The 23366-nt window shown below is 51.0% G+C and overlaps 10 protein-coding genes across 10 annotated transcripts; 6 read left to right on the forward strand and 4 right to left on the reverse strand.

The window, feature by feature from the left end:
* Positions 1–433: 433 nt before the first annotated feature.
* J4E85_006504 (uncharacterized protein) lies at positions 434–3536 on the forward strand (the record flags this gene model as incomplete). The annotated part of the gene is made up of 2 exons (XM_051470741.1): positions 434–669; positions 719–3536. The coding sequence occupies 2 exons, from the start codon at positions 434–436 to the stop codon at positions 3534–3536; spliced, it is 3054 nt and encodes a 1017-aa protein (XP_051324951.1).
* A 1322-nt stretch (positions 3537–4858) lies between these two features.
* J4E85_006505 (uncharacterized protein) lies at positions 4859–5233 on the forward strand (the record flags this gene model as incomplete). Its single annotated transcript, XM_051470742.1, has 2 exons — positions 4859–4949; positions 5001–5233. 2 exons carry the CDS (start codon positions 4859–4861, stop codon positions 5231–5233), a joined length of 324 nt encoding a protein of 107 aa, XP_051324952.1.
* A 976-nt stretch (positions 5234–6209) lies between these two features.
* On the reverse strand, positions 6210–6696 carry J4E85_006506 (uncharacterized protein; the record flags this gene model as incomplete). Its single annotated transcript, XM_051470743.1, has 2 exons — positions 6210–6460; positions 6537–6696. 2 exons carry the CDS (start codon positions 6694–6696, stop codon positions 6210–6212), a joined length of 411 nt encoding a protein of 136 aa, XP_051324953.1.
* Positions 6697–8305: 1609 nt separating this feature from the next.
* Positions 8306–8672, reverse strand: J4E85_006507 (uncharacterized protein; the record flags this gene model as incomplete). The annotated part of the gene is made up of 2 exons (XM_051470744.1): positions 8306–8316; positions 8348–8672. The coding sequence occupies 2 exons, from the start codon at positions 8670–8672 to the stop codon at positions 8306–8308; spliced, it is 336 nt and encodes a 111-aa protein (XP_051324954.1).
* Positions 8673–10626: 1954 nt separating this feature from the next.
* On the reverse strand, positions 10627–12383 carry J4E85_006508 (uncharacterized protein; the record flags this gene model as incomplete). The annotated part of the gene is made up of 2 exons (XM_051470745.1): positions 10627–11879; positions 11936–12383. 2 exons carry the CDS (start codon positions 12381–12383, stop codon positions 10627–10629), a joined length of 1701 nt encoding a protein of 566 aa, XP_051324955.1.
* A 2346-nt stretch (positions 12384–14729) lies between these two features.
* On the forward strand, positions 14730–16261 carry J4E85_006509 (uncharacterized protein; the record flags this gene model as incomplete). The annotated part of the gene is made up of 4 exons (XM_051470746.1): positions 14730–14772; positions 14823–14975; positions 15022–16151; positions 16205–16261. The coding sequence occupies 4 exons, from the start codon at positions 14730–14732 to the stop codon at positions 16259–16261; spliced, it is 1383 nt and encodes a 460-aa protein (XP_051324956.1).
* A 1330-nt stretch (positions 16262–17591) lies between these two features.
* On the forward strand, positions 17592–18085 carry J4E85_006510 (uncharacterized protein; the record flags this gene model as incomplete). The annotated part of the gene is made up of 2 exons (XM_051470747.1): positions 17592–17793; positions 17856–18085. 2 exons carry the CDS (start codon positions 17592–17594, stop codon positions 18083–18085), a joined length of 432 nt encoding a protein of 143 aa, XP_051324957.1.
* A 455-nt stretch (positions 18086–18540) lies between these two features.
* J4E85_006511 (uncharacterized protein) lies at positions 18541–19141 on the forward strand (the record flags this gene model as incomplete). Its single annotated transcript, XM_051470748.1, has 2 exons — positions 18541–18751; positions 18834–19141. 2 exons carry the CDS (start codon positions 18541–18543, stop codon positions 19139–19141), a joined length of 519 nt encoding a protein of 172 aa, XP_051324958.1.
* A 295-nt stretch (positions 19142–19436) lies between these two features.
* J4E85_006512 (uncharacterized protein) lies at positions 19437–20348 on the reverse strand (the record flags this gene model as incomplete). Its single annotated transcript, XM_051470749.1, has 1 exon — positions 19437–20348. The coding sequence occupies one exon, from the start codon at positions 20346–20348 to the stop codon at positions 19437–19439; it is 912 nt and encodes a 303-aa protein (XP_051324959.1).
* Positions 20349–21589: 1241 nt separating this feature from the next.
* J4E85_006513 (uncharacterized protein) lies at positions 21590–22607 on the forward strand (the record flags this gene model as incomplete). The annotated part of the gene is made up of 3 exons (XM_051470750.1): positions 21590–21831; positions 21883–22348; positions 22407–22607. 3 exons carry the CDS (start codon positions 21590–21592, stop codon positions 22605–22607), a joined length of 909 nt encoding a protein of 302 aa, XP_051324960.1.
* Between the last annotated feature and the right edge of the window lie 759 nt (positions 22608–23366).

Consider the following 23366-nt stretch of genomic DNA (forward strand, 5'->3'; position numbering starts at 1 on the left):
CAGAATGGAGCGAAACAAGAAACTTGAGACTTCGCGTCTGCAAGGGACGACCCTCTCAGCCTTAATGATCTGACCGGGGAAAGGCGTGTTAGGTCCACATGGTGGCTCAGGGCATGTGATTGGTGCTTGCGGGGGCCAGAGAGGCTGGAACCAGCCACATGAGGATGCGTAACATAGGAATAGAACAACACCCGCCGAACCCGATCCACCCAAACACGCTTGCTAGCACGCCAAACCTCTCTTTCTGCACCGTCGCTCTTTTGTTTTGGCTTCTCTCATTCTTTCGCTGTGACTCCACCCACTCTGTCCTGCAATTGCAGCGAATGCGCCTTATCTCCGCCATCGACGCTGCACCCGCGGCCACCCACCACCGCACTCTCTCGCTCGACGCGCCTGCCCTCCGCGAGTCCCGCACCCGGGCGACTCCCTCAGCATGGCGACCAAAGCCATGAACGTCCCCAGCTTCGGCGGCGCCCACGCCGCGGGCATCTTTTCCGATATGACGGTCGACGGGCCGGTAATAGGCACCCTGGTTGTCATCATGGACCGCGCCCGCAACCTGCCTAACAAGAGAACCATGGGCAAGCAGGACCCGTACTGCGCTGCCCGGTTAGGAAAGGAAGCCAAAAAGACAAAGACCGACAAACGCGGCGGCCAGACACCGCGATGGTATGTATGCCTTCGACGAGTTTCGAACACCCGCAACTGACATATGCAGGGACCAGGAATTGCGCTTCACCGTCCACGACTCGCCCGACTACAACCGCCTCAAGGTCTCCGTCTTCAATGACGACAAGAAGACGGAGCTGATTGGCGAGGCCTTCGCGAACCTCAACTCCGTCATCACCCCCGGCGGAGGCCAGAGCGACGAGTGGCTGGGCCTCAATTGCAAGGGCAAGTACGCTGGCGAGATCCGAATGGAGATCACCTACTACGACACCCGCGAGAAGAGCGAGAAGCCGGTCCTGCAGAAGAGGAGGGAGTCGACCAAGCCCGAAGGACAGGCTGCTGTGGGTGGAGCGCGAGAGATGGCACCCGTCAAGCGGCGCCCGCTGCCCAGCGACCCCACAGGCTCGACGCCATCACCAGTACACACACCAGAGCACCGAGGACTGCGGGGCGTTAGGGCTGGTCCGCGAGAACTGGGCTCCCCGCGACACCAAAGAACAGCAACCGAGCCGTCACCAACGCAGCGCAGCCCGGCCGACACGCCCTCCCGCCGGCCCATACCAGACGCGTCCCCCCTAAACCCCGCATCGTCATCGAGCCAGAACACTCCTCAGCGCCCTGTACCGCAAACCTCCTACAGCACACCGCCGAACCCGCGCTCATCAGTCCAGAGGATGCCCCTACCAAGGGAAGAGAGTTTCGACATGTCCTACGCCGCGCCCAAGCCATACGAGGTGAAGCCGATCGATCCGCTGCCACAACATGTCCGGCACTCAGACCAGAGAAGGCTGTCGCAGGAAGACGGTAGATCTCCTCGGAGCCAGGCACTGCAGCACCCCGAGCCAGTACATTCTCATTCGGCACCAATTGTGCCAACACAGCACGCCTATGAGTCTCCGGCGCAATCGCAAAGACTGCAGGAGCAACAGAAGCAGATCGAGTACCTGCAGCAACAGCTACTCCAGCATCAGCAGTCTGAGCCTCAACGAATTGAGCCCCCGCCGCAGCCAGCTCAGTCATACGCCCAAGACCAATACCAGGATCCGACTTATCAGGTTGCACCCCTGCGTAGCAGTCGTAGCCGCGAGCACGCGCAGGAACCGGCTCCACCACTCGACCAATACTATGGCCAACGGTTCATCGAGGCTCCTCCCCTACTAGATGAGAGCCCTACGCATCGGAGACGCAGCGCCATGCAGCCCATGGTCGAAGACGAGGACGATATGCCACCACCGCCACCAATGCACAAGCGTAATGCCAGCACGTTACCTCACCCGAACCAAGAGAACCACGAGCGCGAGCGCTACCGCGAAGAAGCACCCGCGCCCCTCAGCTTCTCCGCGAGATCCCGTGAAGAGCCCCGTCAGTTCAGCTACGACATGCCGCCCCAGCAATACGAGGCCGATAACTACGCGCCCCGACAACCTGCAGAGCGACGCTACACTCATCCTCGCATGCCAGCGCAGCCATCAAGTCGTCCAGTGTCTCGCGACAACATGGTGCCATCCCCGCTACGACAAGAAACCCTGCGACAGGAAGCACCGGCGTTACCGAGTGCTCTTGTCGCTGGACTCAACCCGCAAAGACAGGAGATTGAAGCGCCACCTTACGAAGCGCCTCCATCGTACGAGACACCACCGAGACTGCGCCACTACTCTGAGCCTGCCGAGTATCGGGCCATCACTCAGTACGAAGACCCCGTTCAGTCGCAGGAACTGGTTCATCATTCCGCGTACCAAACGAACGATTATTATCCCCATGACCCGCCTGAGCAGCCTCGACAGATGTCTCCCCCAGTTTACGATGCCGGCCCGATCATCAAGCCGCGTGCTACAAGCCCTAACGTGGGCTCACGCTACTCCCCCAACCCAGCAATGGACCGCTACTCGCCCAATCCGATCATGGATCGCTACTCTCCGAACCCTGAGATGGAACGACACTCTCCTAACCCGGCTACCGATCGCTCGTCTAGGTTGCCTGCGAGAAGTATGCCGACGCGTAAGTCAGTCTCACCTCGCCCACCGCCTTCCAGAGAGGATATGGGTGAGCGACGACTGTCTGGAGTAGCCTTCAACCCCGACAGTTTCGATGTCTACAACCCTCGTATGAGCAAGTCTCCCATACCTTCGGACGATGAGCTCGAGCGGCCAGGCAGTCGCATGGAGTACAACGACAAGGGTCAGATTGTCACATTCAGTGGCCGGGTTGTCGATGCGTCCGACCATCTACCTGTCGACAACTGGGCGCCTGAGCCAGTACCAAAGGGCACAGTGAAGGAGAAGGCTCCTCGCACAAGAGCTCAGCTTAATGGCAGCAGAGACCTCGAGGCCGCGATGCAACGCGAGGAACGATATCAACGAGAGCGTGCCGACAGAGAACGCATTCGCCATGCAGCCAGCATGAACTTCGACAACAGCAACGCGCTAGTCACCACGAGACACGACTTCAATAACGACTACAACCAGCCTGTGAACGCAGGTGCGCTGGTCCTCGCAAGCCAGAGCCAGCACAACGCACCTCCCAATCCAACTGCACGCAGCAGGCCCACAAGGCGCGACCAACGCCCCGTATCCGCCTACGACACACCACCGCAGTACCAACTCCCAGACCGACAGGTCCTCCGCGAACGCGACACCCCCAACAGCTACGGCAGCAGCCCTAGCTATGACCGACGTGGTACCCAAAGGCACAGTGTCGCGGCACCGCCCATCCCCGCAAAGGTACCCATGGACATGAATGGCGGCGGCTACGGTACACAGAACGAGGACATGGCACTCAGCTTGGAGCTGCAGAGTATCGACATTGGCCCTGGTTCTGGTGGACGCCGCCCACGCGCCGCTACGGCTAGACGACAGTACGGATACTAATGGCACAACATGGAAACGCTATACACACCATACCCTTTTTCACGCTTCTTGATGGCGCTTGTACGATAATGTTTTTTCGATTGTGGTTGAAGCAGAGTTTTGACTTTTCCTTTTCTCTTTCCCACATACTTCTTAGCTCGATGTCTGGACGCTGGAGCCTGGCATGTCGGAGTACTTTTTCTTTCTTCTTCTCTCTTCTCTTTTCTTGGATCGATGCCTTGGGATATCATGCATCGCATTTGGCTTGCGTAGATTGTGATTCTTTCGTACGCCCTCGTGCGTCCTATTCTGCACTTCTTGTAGTGTTCTGCTGGCTGCTTGATGTTGAGCGCGAAGATAGATACCAATACCTGAATATGTCTCATTCATCCAGTCTCTCTTATTGAACGCAACCTACTTCACAGCTCTAGTGTCAGTGACTGAAACTTGAAGAAAGAGCGCACATACAGCTGCAATTATCGCAAGGTGTGTCGAAGATACCTTGCATTACAATTACATAGCGTGTCACTCGACCGCAGCAGCATGTTCGACAGGACTATCCCATCCCTCTTGAGTTCCGCGTCGCCAAATGATCACACTACCCGTCTTCTTCTTTGTCTCCGTCATAGCCGAGAGTCAATTACGCTGTAGTGGTTGCCAACATGTATGTGCGCGTCCACGAGTCTTTGTCTGCCGTGCCGTGTCTTACACTTCACTTACGCTGGAGCCCTTTGCTGCCTTGATCGTAGCCATATGGTGATATCATCTTCTAACATGGTGTTACAGCCAGTATTTGTCACTGTTCCACAAGGATATATAGGCCGTAGTCTGCCCTGGGTCGTAGAGTCACGATAGAGACGCTCAGCCAGACTATACCTCTATGGCCACAGACAGTGACCTGCACCATCGAAGACTCCTCTTATATGAGCCTCTTCCCCTCTTTCGTGACTGCGGTGACTAGACTCTGGCCGCTTGCCCTATCATACATGTCTTAGCTGCTACCGATCTCCTCTTTCTCCCGCGCCATGGGTATATGATGGCCCCAAACACCTACATCTCGACACTCTAAACAGCATGATTACAGTCATTTCCGTGCAAGGACACATAGGGAAACCATTCAGATATGACTTGTATCGACGGCCGGGTCTCTCTAATGGGAGTCATCAGTGGTATAAATCTGGCGGTTTCTCGTAGGCAAGTAGTAGAACACAACGACACCCACTGCATCATTTAACAGACTGAACACATTCAACAGCCTGAATACATTTTACACACCTCGAACTTCAACCCATCATCTTCACCCAGCAGTCATTTCAAACGCCGGCGAATCGTTAGTGACCAGCATGTCTGTTTCTCAACGACAACACTCCCTGGGCAGCCTCAACGGCCGTTCGCTTACACCCAGCCAAAGAATTACCATTGCGAACATCGAAGGTAAGCTGTCATACAAACATTGCAAAAAGGGTCTATCTAACCGTGATGTAGACCTGGCGAAAAAGCTCGATCCGAACTATACTCTCAACGCGGGCGTGAACTTCGTGCTGAACAGCATCAACGATAAAGACAACGATGTAGACGTTGTTCGCCATGTCATCACCCTTACGCTGCCAAATGGTACCGAGAAGCAAGGCAATCAGTTGAATTATATTGCGAAAGCTTTGGACGATCTCAAGGAGAGATTGGACGATGATGTTTTGAGGAAGGAAAGGTCGGGGTAGTCTTAATGATTACGAGGCTTGAGTCTTTCGATAAGGAATGGTGTGTCAGGGATTTCATATTAGGGGTGTTGTGTTAGGGATGTTGTGATGGCGGTTAATGGGCGGTTGGTGGATATGGATCAGAAACTGTCTTGGACTTATTTCTTAAGGTTAGAGCACACTCATTTCGACTACATCTAGTCTTATAATATCCTAATAAAGAGCTGGCCTCATACATCGTTCCCGGTGTCCTTTGGGCATTCGATCATTCGATTCGTGGTGCATTTTACTCACAGTGTCTATCAAAGAAGTTGTCGATTTCTTGACAGGTTTGCATTCCTAGCAAGAGGCTCGATCTAGTCCACGTCTTTGAGATGAAGACTGCCAAACGGGCCTTGCTTGCACTGATTTTCTGATTCTCTCGCTCTCTCGGCATCAGCTTTGGTGCATACATTAATACGTTCTACTTTACTTGGGATGAGATTAGTGTCATTTACATGGCTGACGCAATGTCAAGAGCAAGCTTGAGTCTTGAGAAGGCGATGGACACTAACTGCCACACCAACTACTGAGTAGCTTCAGTTTCCTACGCATCACTCAATTATGACTTTAATTGACATACTTGGTACACAGGCAAATACAGACACACCGCATTCAAAAGTTTCACGATCGCCTGGAACTTCCCCCAAGACCACGGCACGCTGAGTTGACCCGCGATATTAAGTAAAAAGAAGAGAGCCGTGGAAGACATTCGATGTAAGTGTACAATTGACCCTCGCAAATCACGCTGAGATTGCATCTGCACAGCAAACTCGAGAGAACTTCGCTCAACATATGAGTTTGAATCTCTCAACAGAAAGATAGGGTTTATTAGACGGTTTAGTCAGGATTTTACATCGTGTTTGCATCGTCGAGCCACTGTCTTGTGCGTTTTGACTGCCTATCTAGAGGTGTAGCACGTATACCTAGGTATAGTCGCACTTTGCTAGCAAGGCGGTCACGTCATACATTCTCTCGCTTCCTTCACAGCGCTGAGCACTCCGTCCACAGCTTCGTCTAGCCTCCTTTTTGACAATGTGATTCGGCGAGACGATCCGGGGCGTTTCACCTTAACGGCAACCTCGTATTCCTTCTTCCCCGCCTTGATCTCTTCGCCAGTGTTCGGATACTCTCTGTAGGTGATTTTGATTCTCTTATAAGGCTTTTGCTTACGGTCGCCGTAATCAGGATCCATCTCCTTCAGCAAATCTATACCAAATGTCTACGTTAGCGTTGCTCTCTTCATATGCACTCTCGTGTCGGAGTAAAAATTGGATTGGCATACTGTTCATGCAAACAATCTTTGCTCCAACATCTTGGTAATCGGACAGCTTGCGGCTCATGAGATCTCGAAGCTTTACTGAAGTTTCTACGAGTCCCTCGTAAGGCTTCTGGTCGTCTCGGAGGGATATACCACCGTCGCTGTCGCTGTCGTTCTCGCTCATGGTGATTATTAGAGTGATGGAATGCAAAGCTATCGCCTAAAGATTTGGACGAAGACCATTCAAACTTTGTATAAGAGTCTGTGAGGAAGTGCAACTTTAGTGCTATGATACCGAGGTCTTCGTCCCTTTATACAGTGCAAGAGTCACTGTCTACGATAGCTAGGTCATTACTCTGACGCTGCGGCGTAGATGAGTAACATTTGATGATGATTTCTCTGTAGAGTCATCTACATTCAATGTTCATGCGTTATCCAAGCGGCAAGCTCATGTATCAGTCTCTTCTCGTTGTCCGATTTCTGTATTTATGTACTCATCACAAAACATACCTGAAACTTCCAGGCACGACTTTACTACTTAACCAAGTGAAAACAGTAAGGGCTATACCCAGACTTTAGTGTCGATGAAAAACACTTCCACTGTTGCAATAAAGGTACCTCTTATACAGCTCAATAGTCACAGTGTTAGATAAAAGAGTCATGTTCTCTGACTTTGCCATATTGGTGAGTGGCATTGCGGAGATGAGTCGTTTATAGAGTCATCTGCGTTCAAGACTCATGCTTCATACAAAAGCCGCGATTCTGTGCCGCATCATTCTTCGTTATCCGGAGCGCTGCACTTGATACAAAATTGACCACCGAAGCGAGACTGCTACCTCTTATTTCGACACACACACACACACACACACACACACAACCAAGAACATCGGCGTATAAGGCAATATCATGACTCCAAATACACGAGTCACTGAAGACGGCAAAGTCTGGACATTCCTCAATACATCACTTGCCGAACACGGCAAAGGCTCGGCCCCTTCTTTCTCTCCAACCGAGAAAGATTTGGTTGAGGACATACAGGGTTCGTGACGCAAAGTGTCTATCACTAGACTTGGACTCACATGACGATAGAAAAAGTAAATTCATGTCTGTCGGCCGAGAGAATCCGTAATCTGGGCAGCTGGCTGTGGTTTACACGATTTTTTGATGACGCGGGCAAGGTCATGATGTGTGAGATTCGTATCGGTTCAACTCCAGATGCGGAAGAGGCTCACGCGACAGGTGCAACTGTCATGCAAGCTCTACAGAAATTTTGGAAGAATATGAAGCCAGAAGATCTCACGAAGCAGAAGGGTTAGATGTAAGGTTATGCTTCTTGGGCGGAGGAGAGTATTTCCTTGGTGGATTCATCTGATCATACCCAGGTAGTTTCTCAATGAAAGATGCCCTTTATTCTTTGTCCTGACGAAATCGCTGACGTGCATATTAACACCTCGAAGTGTCTGAGTACTGAGATAGTTGAGCTGCACCTTGATGACGAAGAGAAGTCAATACCATAACAATTTCCCCCTTTTCTCTGCCTTTAGCCACGGCACAACATCCACCGCCGAAAGATTGTCCTTTTCTTTCTTTTGCCACCAGCAGCTTGCACCTGCCCCTTGAGATCCCTCAATGCTTTCCTCGCGCTTGTTGCAGCCTTGCTTCTCATCTCGTTCTGCATTCCAACCACAAGTACAGCCTGGACCTTGTCTTCAACCACGGGAGTCCACTTGATATCGACATGTCGATCAACTTTTACATCTGGTCGGACACGCAGCATATAAAATTCTCTCCAGTTAGTAGCAGACTGAGACACCATAGTGATAGCGTTGTCATACCTTTGATGCTCTTGATGTAACTCTCGTCTTTTCCCGATACGTCGCCAAGGGGACACTCCAAGAGCAGAGTTTCCTTCCCAGTATTCTGTGTGCTGGACGTTGCCGAGGACTTGAAGTCAAAGTCGTTGGCAAAGGCGGCTTCCTGTGGCTCTATAACAAACGTGCCATCTCGATAGTCTGGTTCCTTGAATTGTGTGGCTGACAGTTCGGTTTGCGCTGCTGGTGGGTTTGTACGTCTCGGAGAAGGCCTTCGGTGGTTGACGTTCGTACTCATTTCTTCCAGACTCTCGACGAACACACCATTTATGGCATTTTTTGCTGGCATGTTGGAGCTATCAATTGTAATAGCATTCTTTCACGATGTTGTGGCCTCTTATAGATGCTGTGATTCATGGTTTCCATAGTGACTGGTGGTGAGTAAGAGCACGTAATGACTCTCAGTACTTTACTCACGGAAGGACGTGTTCAATAAAAAGCTCACATGATGTAGAAGGCTTGTCTGACTATGAAGATTGATATGAGTGGGTTGTCGCAACCCTAGGACTATCCTCACTTCTTCTCTTCCGTGAAGTCGTAACAAGGTTATCTGTGTAGTCTGGTGAGTACAACCATGTTAAATTGCGAAACCATGCGCAATCTATCTAAGGGTTCAAAAACAGAAGCTATCATCAAATTTAAAATGCGTGATATCATGTATTAGTTGCATGCCCCCAGTAACTTGATCCTCATACCAGAATCCCAAGGCAAAGACAGGCCCAGCCGCGATATCGACCACCGTTCTAGAAAACGCTGCCAGGTACCTTCGATGAGCTGATCTTTATCGTACTGCTTATAGAGATCCATCAATGCTTTCCTTGCTGTTCTACTCGAACGACTTGTCGCCACCATACTCCCTTCATGGAGAAACTCGTCGCCGCCCTGTCTCACAAGACTCACTGAAATCTTCGCTTCTCCACTTGGTTCCAAAATTCGTTCCCAATGTACCCAGATGTAATTATGACCATGTTCGTATTTTGAGGAGTTCAACTTCTTCTCTCGCTCTATGTCTCGTCAATGTGAGCATCGATACCACCCGTTTCAAGAAGAAGTGATAGCTTACCCATGGTCATACGTTCCAGTCTGCTTTCTCCTCTAGATAGTTTGACAACTGGGACAGTTTTCGTCTGGGTCGCGGGATGAGTGTCTCTACCGTTCGTATTTAGCGATTGTTCATCTATAGCAGGTCTGTGTACAAGTACCCCAAATGCAGTGTCTTAGACAGCTCTTTACCCTTGCAAGTCTCCATAATATTTCCTGTTGGTCTCGTCGCCGTCGATGGTTGTTTGGATGCTGTTCGTCTCGGGCTCATTCGAGCAACGTGCAGGCATGACCTTCCCATCGAGATCGTGGAGCGCCTCAACGGCGTTCGTATGCCAGTCACTTATATTGGTTGAAATGATGATGGTGGGATTTCGGCTGGTTCCGAGGCTTGCCCGGTATTTCGTCCTCTCCTCCGTTTTGGTAGTCTCCCAACAGATGCAGATGGTGTTGTCTGGATCGTCCCGAGTAAGTTCTGGATCTGCTATCCTTTTCTGCTCTGGAATTTTGCGTCTTTAGCTGTGAAGTTGACCTCTGGAGGAGTTGATCAAGTTACTGACCTATTACTCGGTCTTCAAGCTCCTTCGCATGACGTACTTCGTCGGCTGGAAGTCCAAGGTCCTGGAGCTGGAGCTTTGGGTAAGGCTCTGGCTTTAACTCTGCAAGATCTTCGTGCAAACGAGGTTCCTTCTCATGAGAGCTCCTTGGCATGATGAAGTTGGTGCTTGAGAAACATGATGTAGACACTCGATCTGGGCTTTTATGTCTAATATGACGCATACCCGTTTTTGACTCCTGGCGTCATGACACGATGATCAGTGTCATTACATTAGACGAAACTGAAAGACACAAGAATCGCGTCACGAGGGCTATACCAGCTGAATCATGAACTATCCGTGATCTGGCAATATATATTAAACCCATTAGGACTGTCAAGTTTGGAAACTCGATGAGAGAACGAGATCGCATAATCTTGAAGGAGTGTGGAAGTTATGTGTCAAGTGTGTGATGATAGTGACCATATTACAGTGTGTATTGTCGTCGTCGCATTGATGACGTAGAAAAATGACTCCGAGCTAGGGTATCTGTACGCGAAACGCTCAGGGAGAACTATGCTAAACTGCGACTACTTTTTCTTCATGACCAATGTGGTCTACTTTCTTGACTCATTGAGTCTCATTACATTGAGTTGACTGATAAGCCTACTCATACAAGCTCCGGTCGTTGGGGTCGTTCTTCGGCGGAGGAGGAGAAGTAGCCGGTGCGGTGGGCTCCTGTTTTGCTGCATCGTCTGTAGTTGTCGCATCGCTCAAGTTCACAGGTGGAGTCTGCGGCGCTGCCAGAGCCACAGGTCGTGGTGGAAGTGGAGGTGATGGTCCCTCGGGTGAGGGGCTTCGAGGTGGTGCTTGTGATGGCATTGTACCCACGTTCGGTGGGGCGCCATATGGCGTAGGAGTATGAGAGCCGTTCTGAGGAGCAGTATGCGCGGCCTGAGGGACCTGAGGGACCTGAGGGGCTACAGGAGAGACATTGCCCATCTGCTGCTGCGGTTGTGGGTAGCCCACTGCCGAAACGGGAGATTGAGACACCACCGGTCCAGCTTTAGTCATATCGCCGTAGTAGCCAGCTTGCTGAGGAGGTGGGTATGTGTAGCCTTGAGGTGGAACGAAGCCTCCGTTCGGTGATATGACCCAGCCCAGAGGCGGAGGGCCGTAGTAGTAAACTTGACCAGGGACCATAGGCTGGGAAGCACCAGGTGTTTGTGCCATTGTCGGATACAGCGGCTGTCCGGGCGGTACGAAGCCGACGGTGGTCTTGCTGAACTGACCCAGCAACTCCTCAGGGTACCTATGACGGAATCCCCACTTCCACCAAGCCTTGAAAGCCGCTCCGCTACCCATGTTCTTCCACCTCTCAGCCAACATCTTCTGGTCTTCAGCACTTCGGCGATCTTGCATACGAGTGAAGCAAAGTACCCAGAGCGACATGAGAATCCAACAGACCGTACCAAAACGCATGGCACTCTTACCGAGCATGAGGCGACGGAACCAGAACCAAGACTCGAGGAATCCAAGTAGGAAGAGCCCGGGGATTATGCATGCAATGATGATGATCCATGTAATCACACGAGATCTACAGTAATAGTAGTAGCAACTGTCGTATGAGCTGTCGCTGTCACTGTCGTCGTTGTCTGAGCTGCCGCGATTTGAGCCGCCAGACGACGAGGTGTGAGTGTTGTACGATCCCGGAGGTGTACTACAATCCGCCATATAGACAGAGTAGTAGTAGTCCGACGTTGACGTGAAAGGCGCCGCGCTCTCGGAAAGGTACCATGTCTCCCAAAGGTAAAGGGTGCCGGAGTAGGCAGTGGCAGAGGATGTTTCAATCGAAGCTGGTGAAAGTTGCGCAGTAACCTGAGTTGGGACGTATACAGAGGCGGATGTTGTTATGGTAACTACAGGCAGTCAAAGTCAGTGTCGAAGAGATTCGAAGAGAGAACGTAGTACTTACATGGTGTGGGGCATGACGCAGGTGCCGTCATCGTTACTGGCATGCTGAATTCGATGTCCCTGACTGTCTCGGTGGTCGTCGCCGTCGCCGAAGGGGAAGTCGCGTAGTAATCATACTCAGGCACAAGATCAGATTCGGCCACCGCACTAGTTGTGTAATACGCGTATACGACCTCAAGATCGTCGTAGTAGCCGAGGGCTGTGGACGTCGAGTACGGTGCGATCGTAGGAGTGACTCCATCCTTGATAGTGCGGTACTCAGTGTAAGTCTCGGTAGCGACGGTGTCGTCATAATATGTGTACAGGCTTTGTGTGGCAACCTCCGCTTGAGCGTAGGTGTAGGTCCAGTATGCTGAAGTATAACGAGTGGTACTGTAGTCATCATCCAAGAACTGCGCGCTCGCAATGGCGGCATTAGCGATCGCTACGAGGGCGAATCGGGCAGCCATATTGCTATCCGCTGAGAAAGTAACGATCGTGGGTCGCGAAACGCGAAAATTAGATATTAGTAAAGTTGTAGGGCTGTCTCCAGCCGTCAGGGCCACGCCCTCATCTTAAGCACCATCAAGCACCGCGCCGCCGGCCCAGACAACTACATGGCTAGCTCACCGGTCGTGCAAAGCGTGCAGGCACATCTCGTTTCCCCTTAAGCGATTGATGCAGCCTTGCGCCTCTTCCAAGGCCCGTCTCTTTCAACCAATCATGCTGTTCTTGCCAAGCGAGTTAGCCAATCCCGCGGAAGATCTAGACGTTTAGCGACATTGAGCCGTCTATCTTTGGGTCCATGCGGCTCGTTGCAGACTCATTTTCTGCAGGGGTAAACAGGGCGCCTGAAGGATTAAAGACCTTGCACTGCCCTTGCCCTTATTGAAAAGGTGACTCCGACTCTTACTGAGCATGATGAACTCGCCAACATGAATGATCTAGCCGTATAGATGCTGCAGAGGTCCTGGACGGGAGACAGGCCGAGAAAGCCAGCAATACGGCTCGTTGGTTATGGTTGCGCGGTGCTGAGGGGTGGTTGCACAAGTCAGAATTCGTTTTGGTGGCGTTCTCGTACGACAAGTGCGACGTCTTGGCGACACCTGAACAGTCATCCTCGGCAATTTCGTGCTGGGAGTCCCTTCCTGTCACGTTCTTCTCAAAACCAGACGTCTTAAAAGTATACGCTGCTTACGGTATCAATATTGAATAAGACTGCCGCGACTGCCTCCAGGAATATGAAGGATGTCATCTTCATGCTCACAGGTCTCCATGCCTTGATGCCCGTTCTGTTTTGTTGCCATCCCGAAAGCAATCCTGCTTTCGCCAACGAGTTGTCCAAGTTACAACGCCTATTCAGTATGTTTCCGCCTTCTACAGCTATTCTGCCGCTGGAAGTGACGCAACGTTCATTCGCTAGAGTACACCTTCGGTGTCGGGCCGTAGTTGCATGCACGGCGCAACTTTCGCTTCGTCGAAGGGCACGTAACGATCGTTGCCCAGACTTTGGCCATGCCGGTTGGTGTAACAAGTGCCATAGCTGTGTGAGGTCGCCGGGGATGTAGAGACCACCTAATTACTAGTAACTCCATGACCAGTTTCTTCACTGTGCTTTTGCGACTGTTCATGAAAGCGTTGGAATGGCTCTGGTGATGGCATACTTCGTCTTCGATTGTGACTCATGCTGAGTATAAAGTGTATGGCTGCGAATATACCTGTTTCCGCTCGTTCTTCAGAAAGCCTTGCTGAGAATTTGCATCTCTTACCACTTACACCAACTCGTACTGTTTTCCAATGTGGCAGTGCATCTGCACTATCTTTGCTGGGAGTGGAAGAACCGAGACAAGTTTCCACAAATGGAGATCCATCGATGCTTTGGGTCCTGAGTATGAGCGCACGAAGCAAGATATCATCGGTAACTACGCCCGTTACTGTCGTTACCTGAGCTCTACTAACTGAAATCTGTGTCGCAACGTAGATGTCTGGGACCCGAATTTGTCGGGGAACTCACTCAATGCCTTCAAGGTGCTCGTCGAACGGGAATACGTGCACCGCTTTAGGGGAATCCAGAGATATCAAGCGCGTATTGTATCTTCAGCTGGTGGGCAGCCGCTTAGTGAAGCAGCAGTGGGCGATACAATTCCCGAGGCATTAAACAAGCTGTTGTTGGAGGTTCGGCAACTTCGAGGTCCACCACTGGGGTATCATTGCCCAGGTGATCTTCAAGTAGGATCGGGTATTCAGTCTTGAAAGTCTGTGCCATCAGAAGGGATGATCGAATGAGGCTACTGCGCATCTACCAAGGTTTGAAAACAGCCTGAGATGGCACTGCAGTGCCAGTTGGTATTCTCCAGGTCACATAGGACGCGCGGGTGGTCTCGATCCGTTCATCGCGTTTGCGAAGCATTCGAGATGTCGATATCAACAATGACAACGGCAATCGCCTCGTACTCTTGCGTGAATGTTGTGCTTGTAACGGGAGTTGTACTCTGCTGGTACTGTACAATGACAGGGGCCCATCCGGGCTCGATGCGCCTCTAACAGTGTCAAAGTCTGGTATAAACAATTTCGGCAGTCTGAGGCTGAGTTTCGGTCTCGTTCGTGGTTTTGACTGAGGCGAGGAATTGATGTTGATCTTGTGCGACGTCGTGCTGGTGGCAGGACGGGGTAGTGGAGAAGGCACACCGTTGTTGCGCCCCGCCCAGGCCCCACCGTGTCGCCTAGGTAGCTCCGCGCCGCTTCATTGACCACCAACTCCAACACCAACACCAACAGTAGCTCGGAAGCTTGATGACAGTCGCTTCGAAGCAGTCATGGGGTCAAAGTCTCCAGAAGATCATCGCCAAGGCCCAGACGGTGAGCGCGATCGAAGCTATTCTGAGAAGACGTATGCTTACAGCTGACAGGGTCGTCGGCGGACGCTGCAATCGCTATCATCAACCCTCCCAAGCCAGCAGCCGCTAGCGGACTCCTTTCAGGCGTACTCGAAGGGCAGGATGAAGACGGAGACGATGATGATGATATCGCGAAGCTTGGAGCTGACGTGAAGAACAACGATGGTGAGTTGGGATCACGTGACTTCGATCTCGAGCTGACAATGGGAAGGCGCGAAGAAGAAAAGAAAGCGCAACAAGAAGAGGAGCAAGAAAGTGTCACCAACACAGCAGACAGCGCCTCCAAGGGTGCCGCTAGTGGATCTGTACCAGGGCCGAAAATACCCGCTAGGTCAGACTGTGGAGTATGCCATCAAGGACGAGAACCTCCAGCGCACCACGGCTGGAGAGCTTCGCCATCTGGCCGCTTTGGAAAACATGAACGACGACTTCCTGGAAGACTATCGTAAGGCCGCCGAGGTCCACCGTCAGGTGCGCCAGTACATACAGACCATTGCAAAGCCCGGCGTGTCTCTCACCCGCATTGCCGAGGAGATTGATGATAGTGTTCGTACACTCGTTGGCCACCAGGGTCTTGAAACCGGAGATGGTCTCAAAGCTGGTCTCGCTTTCCCAACGGGCTTGTGCTTGAACAACATCGGCGCACATTGGACTCCGAATGCCGGTGCGAAGGAAGTCTTCCTTCAACAAGATGACGTTCTCAAGATCGATTTCGGCGTGCATGTCAATGGCAGAATCGTGGATAGCGCTTTCACTGTCGCTGCCAATCCGATCTATGACAACCTGCTAGCATCGGTGAAGGCAGCTACTGATACAGGCTTGAAAGAAGCCGGTATCGATGCGAGAATTGACCATATTAGTGAGATGATACAAGAGGTTATGGAAAGTTATGAGGTGGAGCTCGGAGGGAAGGCCATTCCCGTGAAGGCGGTGCGTAACATCACCGGTCACAACATCCTACGTTATCGCATCCATGGCGACAAGCAAGTTCCCTTTGTCAAAACGAAGACCTCCCAACGTATGGAAGAAGGCGACATCTTCGCGATTGAAACCTTCGGTAGCACCGGCAAAGCATACCTTCATGACGATGTTGGCGTATACGGCTACGGACGCAACGAGGGCGTCAGCGCTGCCGGCCTCCATCATTCGTCCGCGAGATCGCTATTGAAGACCATCGACGAGAACTTTGGGACTCTGGTCTTTGCTCGCCGTCAGCTTGAACGTTTGCCGGTTGTGGAGAAATACCACCTCGGTATGCGAACCCTGGTCAACAGTGGTATCGTTCAGGCATATGCGCCGCTGGTGGATATTCCTGGTTCGTTCATCGCGCAGTTTGAGCATGTGAGTAACCCATCATAGAAACATTTGGCCATGACTGACGAGTGGGTTCACAGACAGTATTGCTAAGGCCCAACTGCAAAGAGATTGTCTCTCGGGGTGACGACTACTGAAGTACGACGCTTCAATGAATTATGCATGACTTCAACAGTCAGTGTAAGAATGTCTGGATTGTCTCAACACATTCCGAGTTCTCTGTTTCTCTTCTACTAGTGCTACACACTACACTCTTTAAGGACCCGGGTAAAGACTCTGTACTCTTACGCAAGGCCTTTACTCTAGCGCGCCAGCAATGACACTTCTTCATGACCCAATATACCCGGAAAAGCCCAGTCATCGTTCGATAATACTGACAATCTCATCGTGTCCTTACCTGAAGTTCTATGCACCCCGTCAAGTCAAGTTGTTACACTATATTTACGGTTCACTACCTTCTTGTGCGATGAATTCGTCACACATCCAGATTTGCAGACATGACACTCGGAAACTATCATGCAGTTTCGCGTTGCTCATGTTTGTAGTGTTAAGTCAACACCATGACTCTATATTTTGAGTCACTGCTCGCATAAAAAGACCCATCTCTTTGCTCACACGCTTCATCACCACATTGTTTACAGAAACCTAGAAGCTCTTCATTCCATCAAGCTACCGCTTTTGAACATACTCATTTTACGATGCCTAGAGAGAACAAAGATCAGGCCTCGAAGACGAAAGACTGCTCTGAAAACAAGACTGAGCAGCAAGCAGCAACCGAACCCCCTGCAGAGTTCATATTCGAACTCGCGGACATCAAGAGTAAACTCCATCCAAAAACTGGGATTCTAAGCACTCTACGACGCCGTGACACCACCTCTCAATTGCGCAAACAACTGAAGGAGCTAGCAAAATCGCTGGGAGAGACATGTATGTTGTTGGCCCAATCCATAAGCGATATGACCGAAAGTCACTGACGAAACAAGTGTACGACGATTGGCCAACATGGCGAACCACGGGGCGACCTGTTGAGCTGAGATTCATTGTGACGAATGACGTTGAGGATGCAATGGTGCGTCATTACGCTAGGATTGAGGGTAGGAAGGAGCTTTGGATGGCAGAAATACAGAAATGTCGAGTGGACGTTTCATGTATGGAGTTTCTCAAGGGGAGCTGATGATCAGCTAGCAGTCAGTTCATATGTTGAATACCTGCAGGCTGAGAATCACTGTAGTTGGGAGTCATAGCAAGTCACCTTTTGGTGTAACAACAAGTCAACATTGCGGCCCACCTGCCTGTGCCTACACAAGCCCGTGTTGATTCTATCCAGCATATGAGTGTGACGCCAGCTCAGAATGACTCGAAGCCGAGTCATCGCTCGTACCGAAATTTTCGTAGTTTGGAGAAGGGCATACTTCTAACAACCACCACACCGACTATACTCCACGAGTTACCTTTAAGCAAAGAACCATGAGCTTAAAATCCTTATTCTGCCTGATACGCTTGCTGAAGACAAGAAACAAGCTCAAGAACCAAGCCAAACTTGTTCACTTCGACTTTGATCTCTCGGATCTCCAGCGTTTCGTAAAGTCCCACAAGTCTGGATCGAACGTTTCTATCGAGTTCACTGAGAAAGAAATGGGTTACTTGAAACACGACCTGGACAAGCTCCGTATGCATATACTCGCGCAGAATAGGCTTGGCAACTATGAACACTAACACGAATGCTACCAGGTATCGAAAGTCTGGTAGTAAAAGATGCCGGCAGGAGGAAGGTCATCCTGCGGTTCGTGGAACTTCCAGAAACGGACGACGAAGTTGTGCTGCGCATACTCCTGCGAGACTTCTGGCCGTTAAAGACGATGCACTTACGGGAAGGAGGTTATGACTGCAGCCTCGACATGAACGACGTGAAACGACTAGACAAAGCAATTGAGAAATGGAAGGGTTCGAGGAAATCATAGTACGAACGTGCAGCTCCTCGATTAGCACGCTCTGGCGTCTACCTAGGTATATGCAAGTTGACATGAGTGTGGTATACTTGGAAAGATGAGATCTAAGAATTTGGATAGACTGTGTGCGGTCAATCAAATCTTGATTGGAAGGAAGTGGGATATTGTTTTCGAAAGACGGCCTCTTTTCGTGATAAAACCACTCAAAGATGAAAATGTATACAGCACTAGTTCTGCCCAGAATCTGCACTGTCATCCTCACAATGTCCCTCCCCGTCGCACCATCCTAGTCAATAGGGTCACGTATTCCAAGTTTGACTCATGTATGACTTGTTCGTTACCAATTTGACCGGCATCTAGGACTCATACTTGGCTATAAATTCGATACCTACCTTATGAGAACGAGTCTGATAGATCAATATCTTCTTCATAGCCTACAAATTTTTCGTCTATCTTTATCATTCGCGATGTCAAACAGCTGCTCGAGCCCGCATATGAACCAGGCCTGCGCGTCCTCAAGATGCGACGAGCAGAGAGAAGCGGAAAGACCGAGCACAGAAGAACGTGAAAGATACTGCGAAGACGACAGCAATATTGATAGCGAATCAAGCGAGGAAGAAGAGTACGACGACTCGGGCCGAGAGAAAGCACATGTGACTCTTCAAACTGAAGTCAAAAGTGAGTGTTCATGCCCTCTGTCGTACCTGGATAATATCATGGACTTGCAGACTCTCGCATACATGTGCTAACACTGGAGTAGTAAAGTTTGTCCAACTCAGCCGATCTCTCGGCATCGAGAACGGGTTCACGGAAAAGGACGTTGATTTCAAGAGCGAGCCTGGGCAGGTTGGTTCGCGAGGAGCGACTCTCTTCCCCGTATTTCCGGACCGCAAAGTCAGAGACAGGAGCATTGGAGGACACGGATGGTCGTACAACGTTGCGCTCGAGAAGTTGAACGAGAAGCTCACCGAGAAGCTAAAGGAGGTCGAGAAGGACAACGCCGAGAAGCACGAGATTAAGGTAATTGGACAGGATATTGGGGAGGTCGAGGTTGAGAAGTCTCGGTAAGCAACGACGATAGTGGAATTGAGCATCGATGTGGGCTTAGTGCAGACAGCTCGATAGTCTTGTCTGCAAGGCGAGACGTGTTGCACCTCAAGTAATGAATCTACACTGACTCTTCATGGATACACGGAAAACGTTCGTTTGATGGAGATGATGAAAGTTTAGCCAATACATGAATGCATATGAACTACGAGGAACGAAACTGAATTACTACTACAAAGCGCTGATATAACGCAAGTGGGATGAAGACGTGGCATAATGAAGGAGAGGTCCGGTCAAGGTTGTAGGGAAGCATCGATCAGCCAAAGACAAGCGCTCTGACCTCAATACTCTCCCTACCAACCGCGCCATCTGGTGTCCTTGGGTCCACGAAGGCCGTGTGCGGTACACGTCCCCACTGACCTACATTCTCGTCGCTGTCAAAGCACTTGAGCAATAGACGATCCTCATTCATCATGCCAGACCAATAGTACCACTTCTGCCCCGAGTTATATGCCACAGCCGCCGTCTGTCCGTTGCGATCGGGGTAGCGATGCTCAATAGGTATCAAATCGCCGTCGCGCACTGTCTGGCTATCGGCGACCGCAAGCGGACTGCCCATGACAGGTCCGTTGAGCGGGCGCCAAACGTTTATGATGCGGTACCGTCCTTGCAGCAGTTGTTCGGCTTCGTCGGGCAGGTGGAATTTGACTCGTTCGGCGGCGGAGAAAGGTGTTTGATCGATGTGTACGCGCTGGACGGGGTTGCGGTTGCCGGTCGGTCGGCGGATCGTGTGGTCGAAGAGGAGGACTCGTTGCGCGCCTTGTACGTTCTTCATGAGTAGTTCCTCTACTTCTGGGTAGTAGACCCGTTTTATCGCGTCATCGTCGGAGAAGCCATCTCTATCCAGCCCACTCTTGATGTTCTGGTATGTATCGAAGGCGTTGTTGTCTAGTGTGAATCTTTGCTCCTGACCTCGTAGGTCGTTGAGTTCTACTTTGGTCCAATCGTCGCCCCAATTCCGTTGTGGCACGCCTGGGAGCGGCTCGACGTAGTTGTGTGGTGGTGAGCCGTCTTCGGGGGCTTTGTAGAAGGAAAGCGATGCTGTGACGGGGCCGCGAGGGATGGGCAGGCCTTGGTAGTTGACGTCGGAGGATGTTGTGTCGCTGGTGGTAGGCGTGGGGTTGGAGAGTTGGTGTGCGGGTGTCGGAAGAGAGGCGGTGGTCGTCATTTTGGTGACTGGTATGCTAGATTCGTTCGCAGTCGTAATGAGAATTGTATGATCGAAGGTTTGCGAAGACTAGATCGAGGGTGGTGATGGTAGTTGCTGGGTCAGTGGCTTTGTGGCAAGTTGTGTGGATATAAGTTGAGATCAAGGACAGCTTCGATGCTGTTATATATGTCTATGCGATTAGAAATGCTTCCTACCATTGCGACGTCAAGTCGCCCTTCATCCGCCGGGGCTTCCCCTCATTCGGCATCTCTGTGGCGATGATGCCATAGCTCTATTCCCGAGGCCAAGCTGTGTTACTAATGCCCATTGACCAATGACTGTGTGCGTGCTGACAAAGTGCGCGAATTGCGTGCTGGACGTAGCTATTCGACAATGCGCGTTCGCTATGCCAGTCGTTGGCGTGGTGGTTTGTAACAAGTGCGCGGTTTCTAAGCCAGCGTTCGTTGAGGGATGAGCAACTGCCCGGAGATGCTCCGGAGATGATTCGGAGGATCGATTGCGTCATACCTCGTGCACACTTGTAGTAGAACGCAGCTCGACACCATCACACTTCGCGACTTCAGCTCTCCATGGTACTCACGATGCAAGCATCGCCTTGGCGTCTGTTTTTTATTAGCTGTCCAAACATGACCATACTTCAAAGATATCGCATGACTGCACCGACGAAGCCATGACAAGCGACAAATCGAACCTTGGAAGCGTTCGTGACTACTGGCGATGCGACTGAGACAGCTTTGAAGTACTGTGCTTATCTGGACAGGACGACACTGTAATGGAGGCATCTAACGACACGTCTTTGCGCGTCCAGGCCAGTGTCTAACTGTTGCATGCTTAGCGGCATCGTTCTTCAACTCGCTTCTAGCCGTGATTGCCGTCTTCACCAGCATAAACCGATGCTAAGGCATGCTACATGTTGGTGGCGTACGCTTCTACTATGGGGAATGCAGAATTCGATGATTGCAAGCGCTCATAGCATGCATCGACGCGTCGCGCCAGTGCCTAATGCATTGGACCCCCTCTACAAGCACTCATGCGTCGTCTCAACGTCATCATGTTCGCATCCAACTGTGACATCGTTCCTCCACCTTTAAACCACATAAAGGTCGCAACCACTACAAGCATATCCCAACATGCTCCGACTCTTCTCAAGAAACCTTCCTACAGCTACCAAATCCATCACATCAACAGTACGAACGAATCAATTTCTCCCAAGAACTACATACCAAATTGTCAGAAACATGAGTGGCAGCAAGGCTAGCACCGATGAGCTCAAGGGCTCCAAGCTCTTTGATGTTTCTCATGTCACCGCTCTCGTTACTGGTGGAGGAACTGGTATTGGATTGATGATCACACAAGCGCTAGTCGCAAACGGTGCGAAAGTGTACATCACGTCAAGACGTGACGAGGTACTGAAGAAGACGGAGGAGCTATACAGCGGCGGTGGTCCAGGCAAGATCATTCCCATCCAGGCAGATGTCAGGTAAGCACACGATCTATCAACATGGTGAGTGTCGATACTAACACTACTCAGCGAGAAGGACGACGTAAAGCGTCTCTACGAAGAGATGTGCCAAAAAGAGCCCAAGGGTATCCAAATCCTCGTCAACAACGCCGGAATCGCCCGCGACGACAACACCAAGTTCTCCGCAAACGGCCAGCCAAACATGGAAGACGCACAAGCCATCTCCGACCACTTTCTCAAGTCGCAGCCTGAGAACTGGGCCGACACCATGAAGACCAACGTCGGAAGCATCTTCTGGATGTCAATGTACTTCCTGCCTCTACTGGCTAAGGGCGGCAAGGTCACTCCTGGATACAGCTCGCAAGTCATCAATGTTAGCAGTATCTCAGGATACATGAAGGGTAGCAGCAGCGGCCAGTTCTCTTACGCGTCGAGCAAGGCGGCTGCTACACACTTGAGCCGTATGCTGGCTACGACGTTTGCGGGCACCAAGGTCCGCGTCAACACCATCGCGCCTGGTGTATTCCCAAGTGAGGTATGTAACTCTGACATTCGAAAAGCACGTTGGTGAAGGTCGAGCTAACATGATGTAGATGACCACTGGCACTTCCGACGAGGACAACAAGAGCCGAATCGAGTCCGGAATGAGCAACCCTGCTGGTCGTCCTGGCGCTGACACCGACATGGCTGCGACTGTACTCCTACTGGCTGGTCCAGGTGGTGTCTTCTTCAACGAGCAGGTCTTGTACCCCGATGGTGGAAGCACGCTCACACAGCCCGCAGCGAGAGCGTGAGCGTTCATCTGTGAGCAGCCTTACGGACAATATGAACTTGTAGCTTAGATATGACATATTGAATGCAAAGCCAACAAAAACGCATGTATTTGTTCTGTGTCGCGTCAGCTTCGTGTTCCCATTCAAACTCAACGCGTCTTTTCGCAAGTTGGGAAGTTTGCCGTGCCCCACCCCGCCGAATCCTTCCGAAACCCCACCACAAGCGCAAACTCTTTCACGCTACAATGCGACCACCCACCCCAGCAAGCAAATGAGTTGCTGCAATTATTGACGGACAGCAACAGTCGCTGCAACCAAGTACTAGTACAATACATTTTCCCAGACCTCCATCAATCAGTACAACTGGCCTAATGGCCCAATGGCAAGGCGCTTGACTACGACTCAGTTCGATATCAAGAGATTCCAGGTTGTAAGTATTCACTCACCCCGACTCGCAAGAGTCGCCCATTCGAAATAGCACCGCTGACGCCCAAAAAAGCGACCCCTGGTTAGGTCACAACACATCTTTTTTGCTGTTTTCTTGGTTGTTGTTGCGGGAAATTGAGGTTTGAGCATTTGGGGATTTTTGATTTTTTTTGGCTTTTGGGTTTTGCTCCTAGCAAATTTGGCTCTACGGTGCGTAGTAAGAGACCTTGTATTAGATGGAAGGTAGGTAGAGTAGGGTATGCTTGTTCAACTGGACTAATTTCTTCCCTTTGGTGAAGTGGTTAAGGTTGCGCGAACCACCCATTCTACTGACCACACTAATTAACAAACAAC

This window comes from Alternaria conjuncta (genome assembly GCF_024043145.1).
Source record: "Alternaria conjuncta strain BMP 0040 chromosome Unknown scaffold_9, whole genome shotgun sequence".
Taxonomy (NCBI): Eukaryota; Fungi; Ascomycota; class Dothideomycetes; order Pleosporales; family Pleosporaceae; genus Alternaria; species Alternaria conjuncta.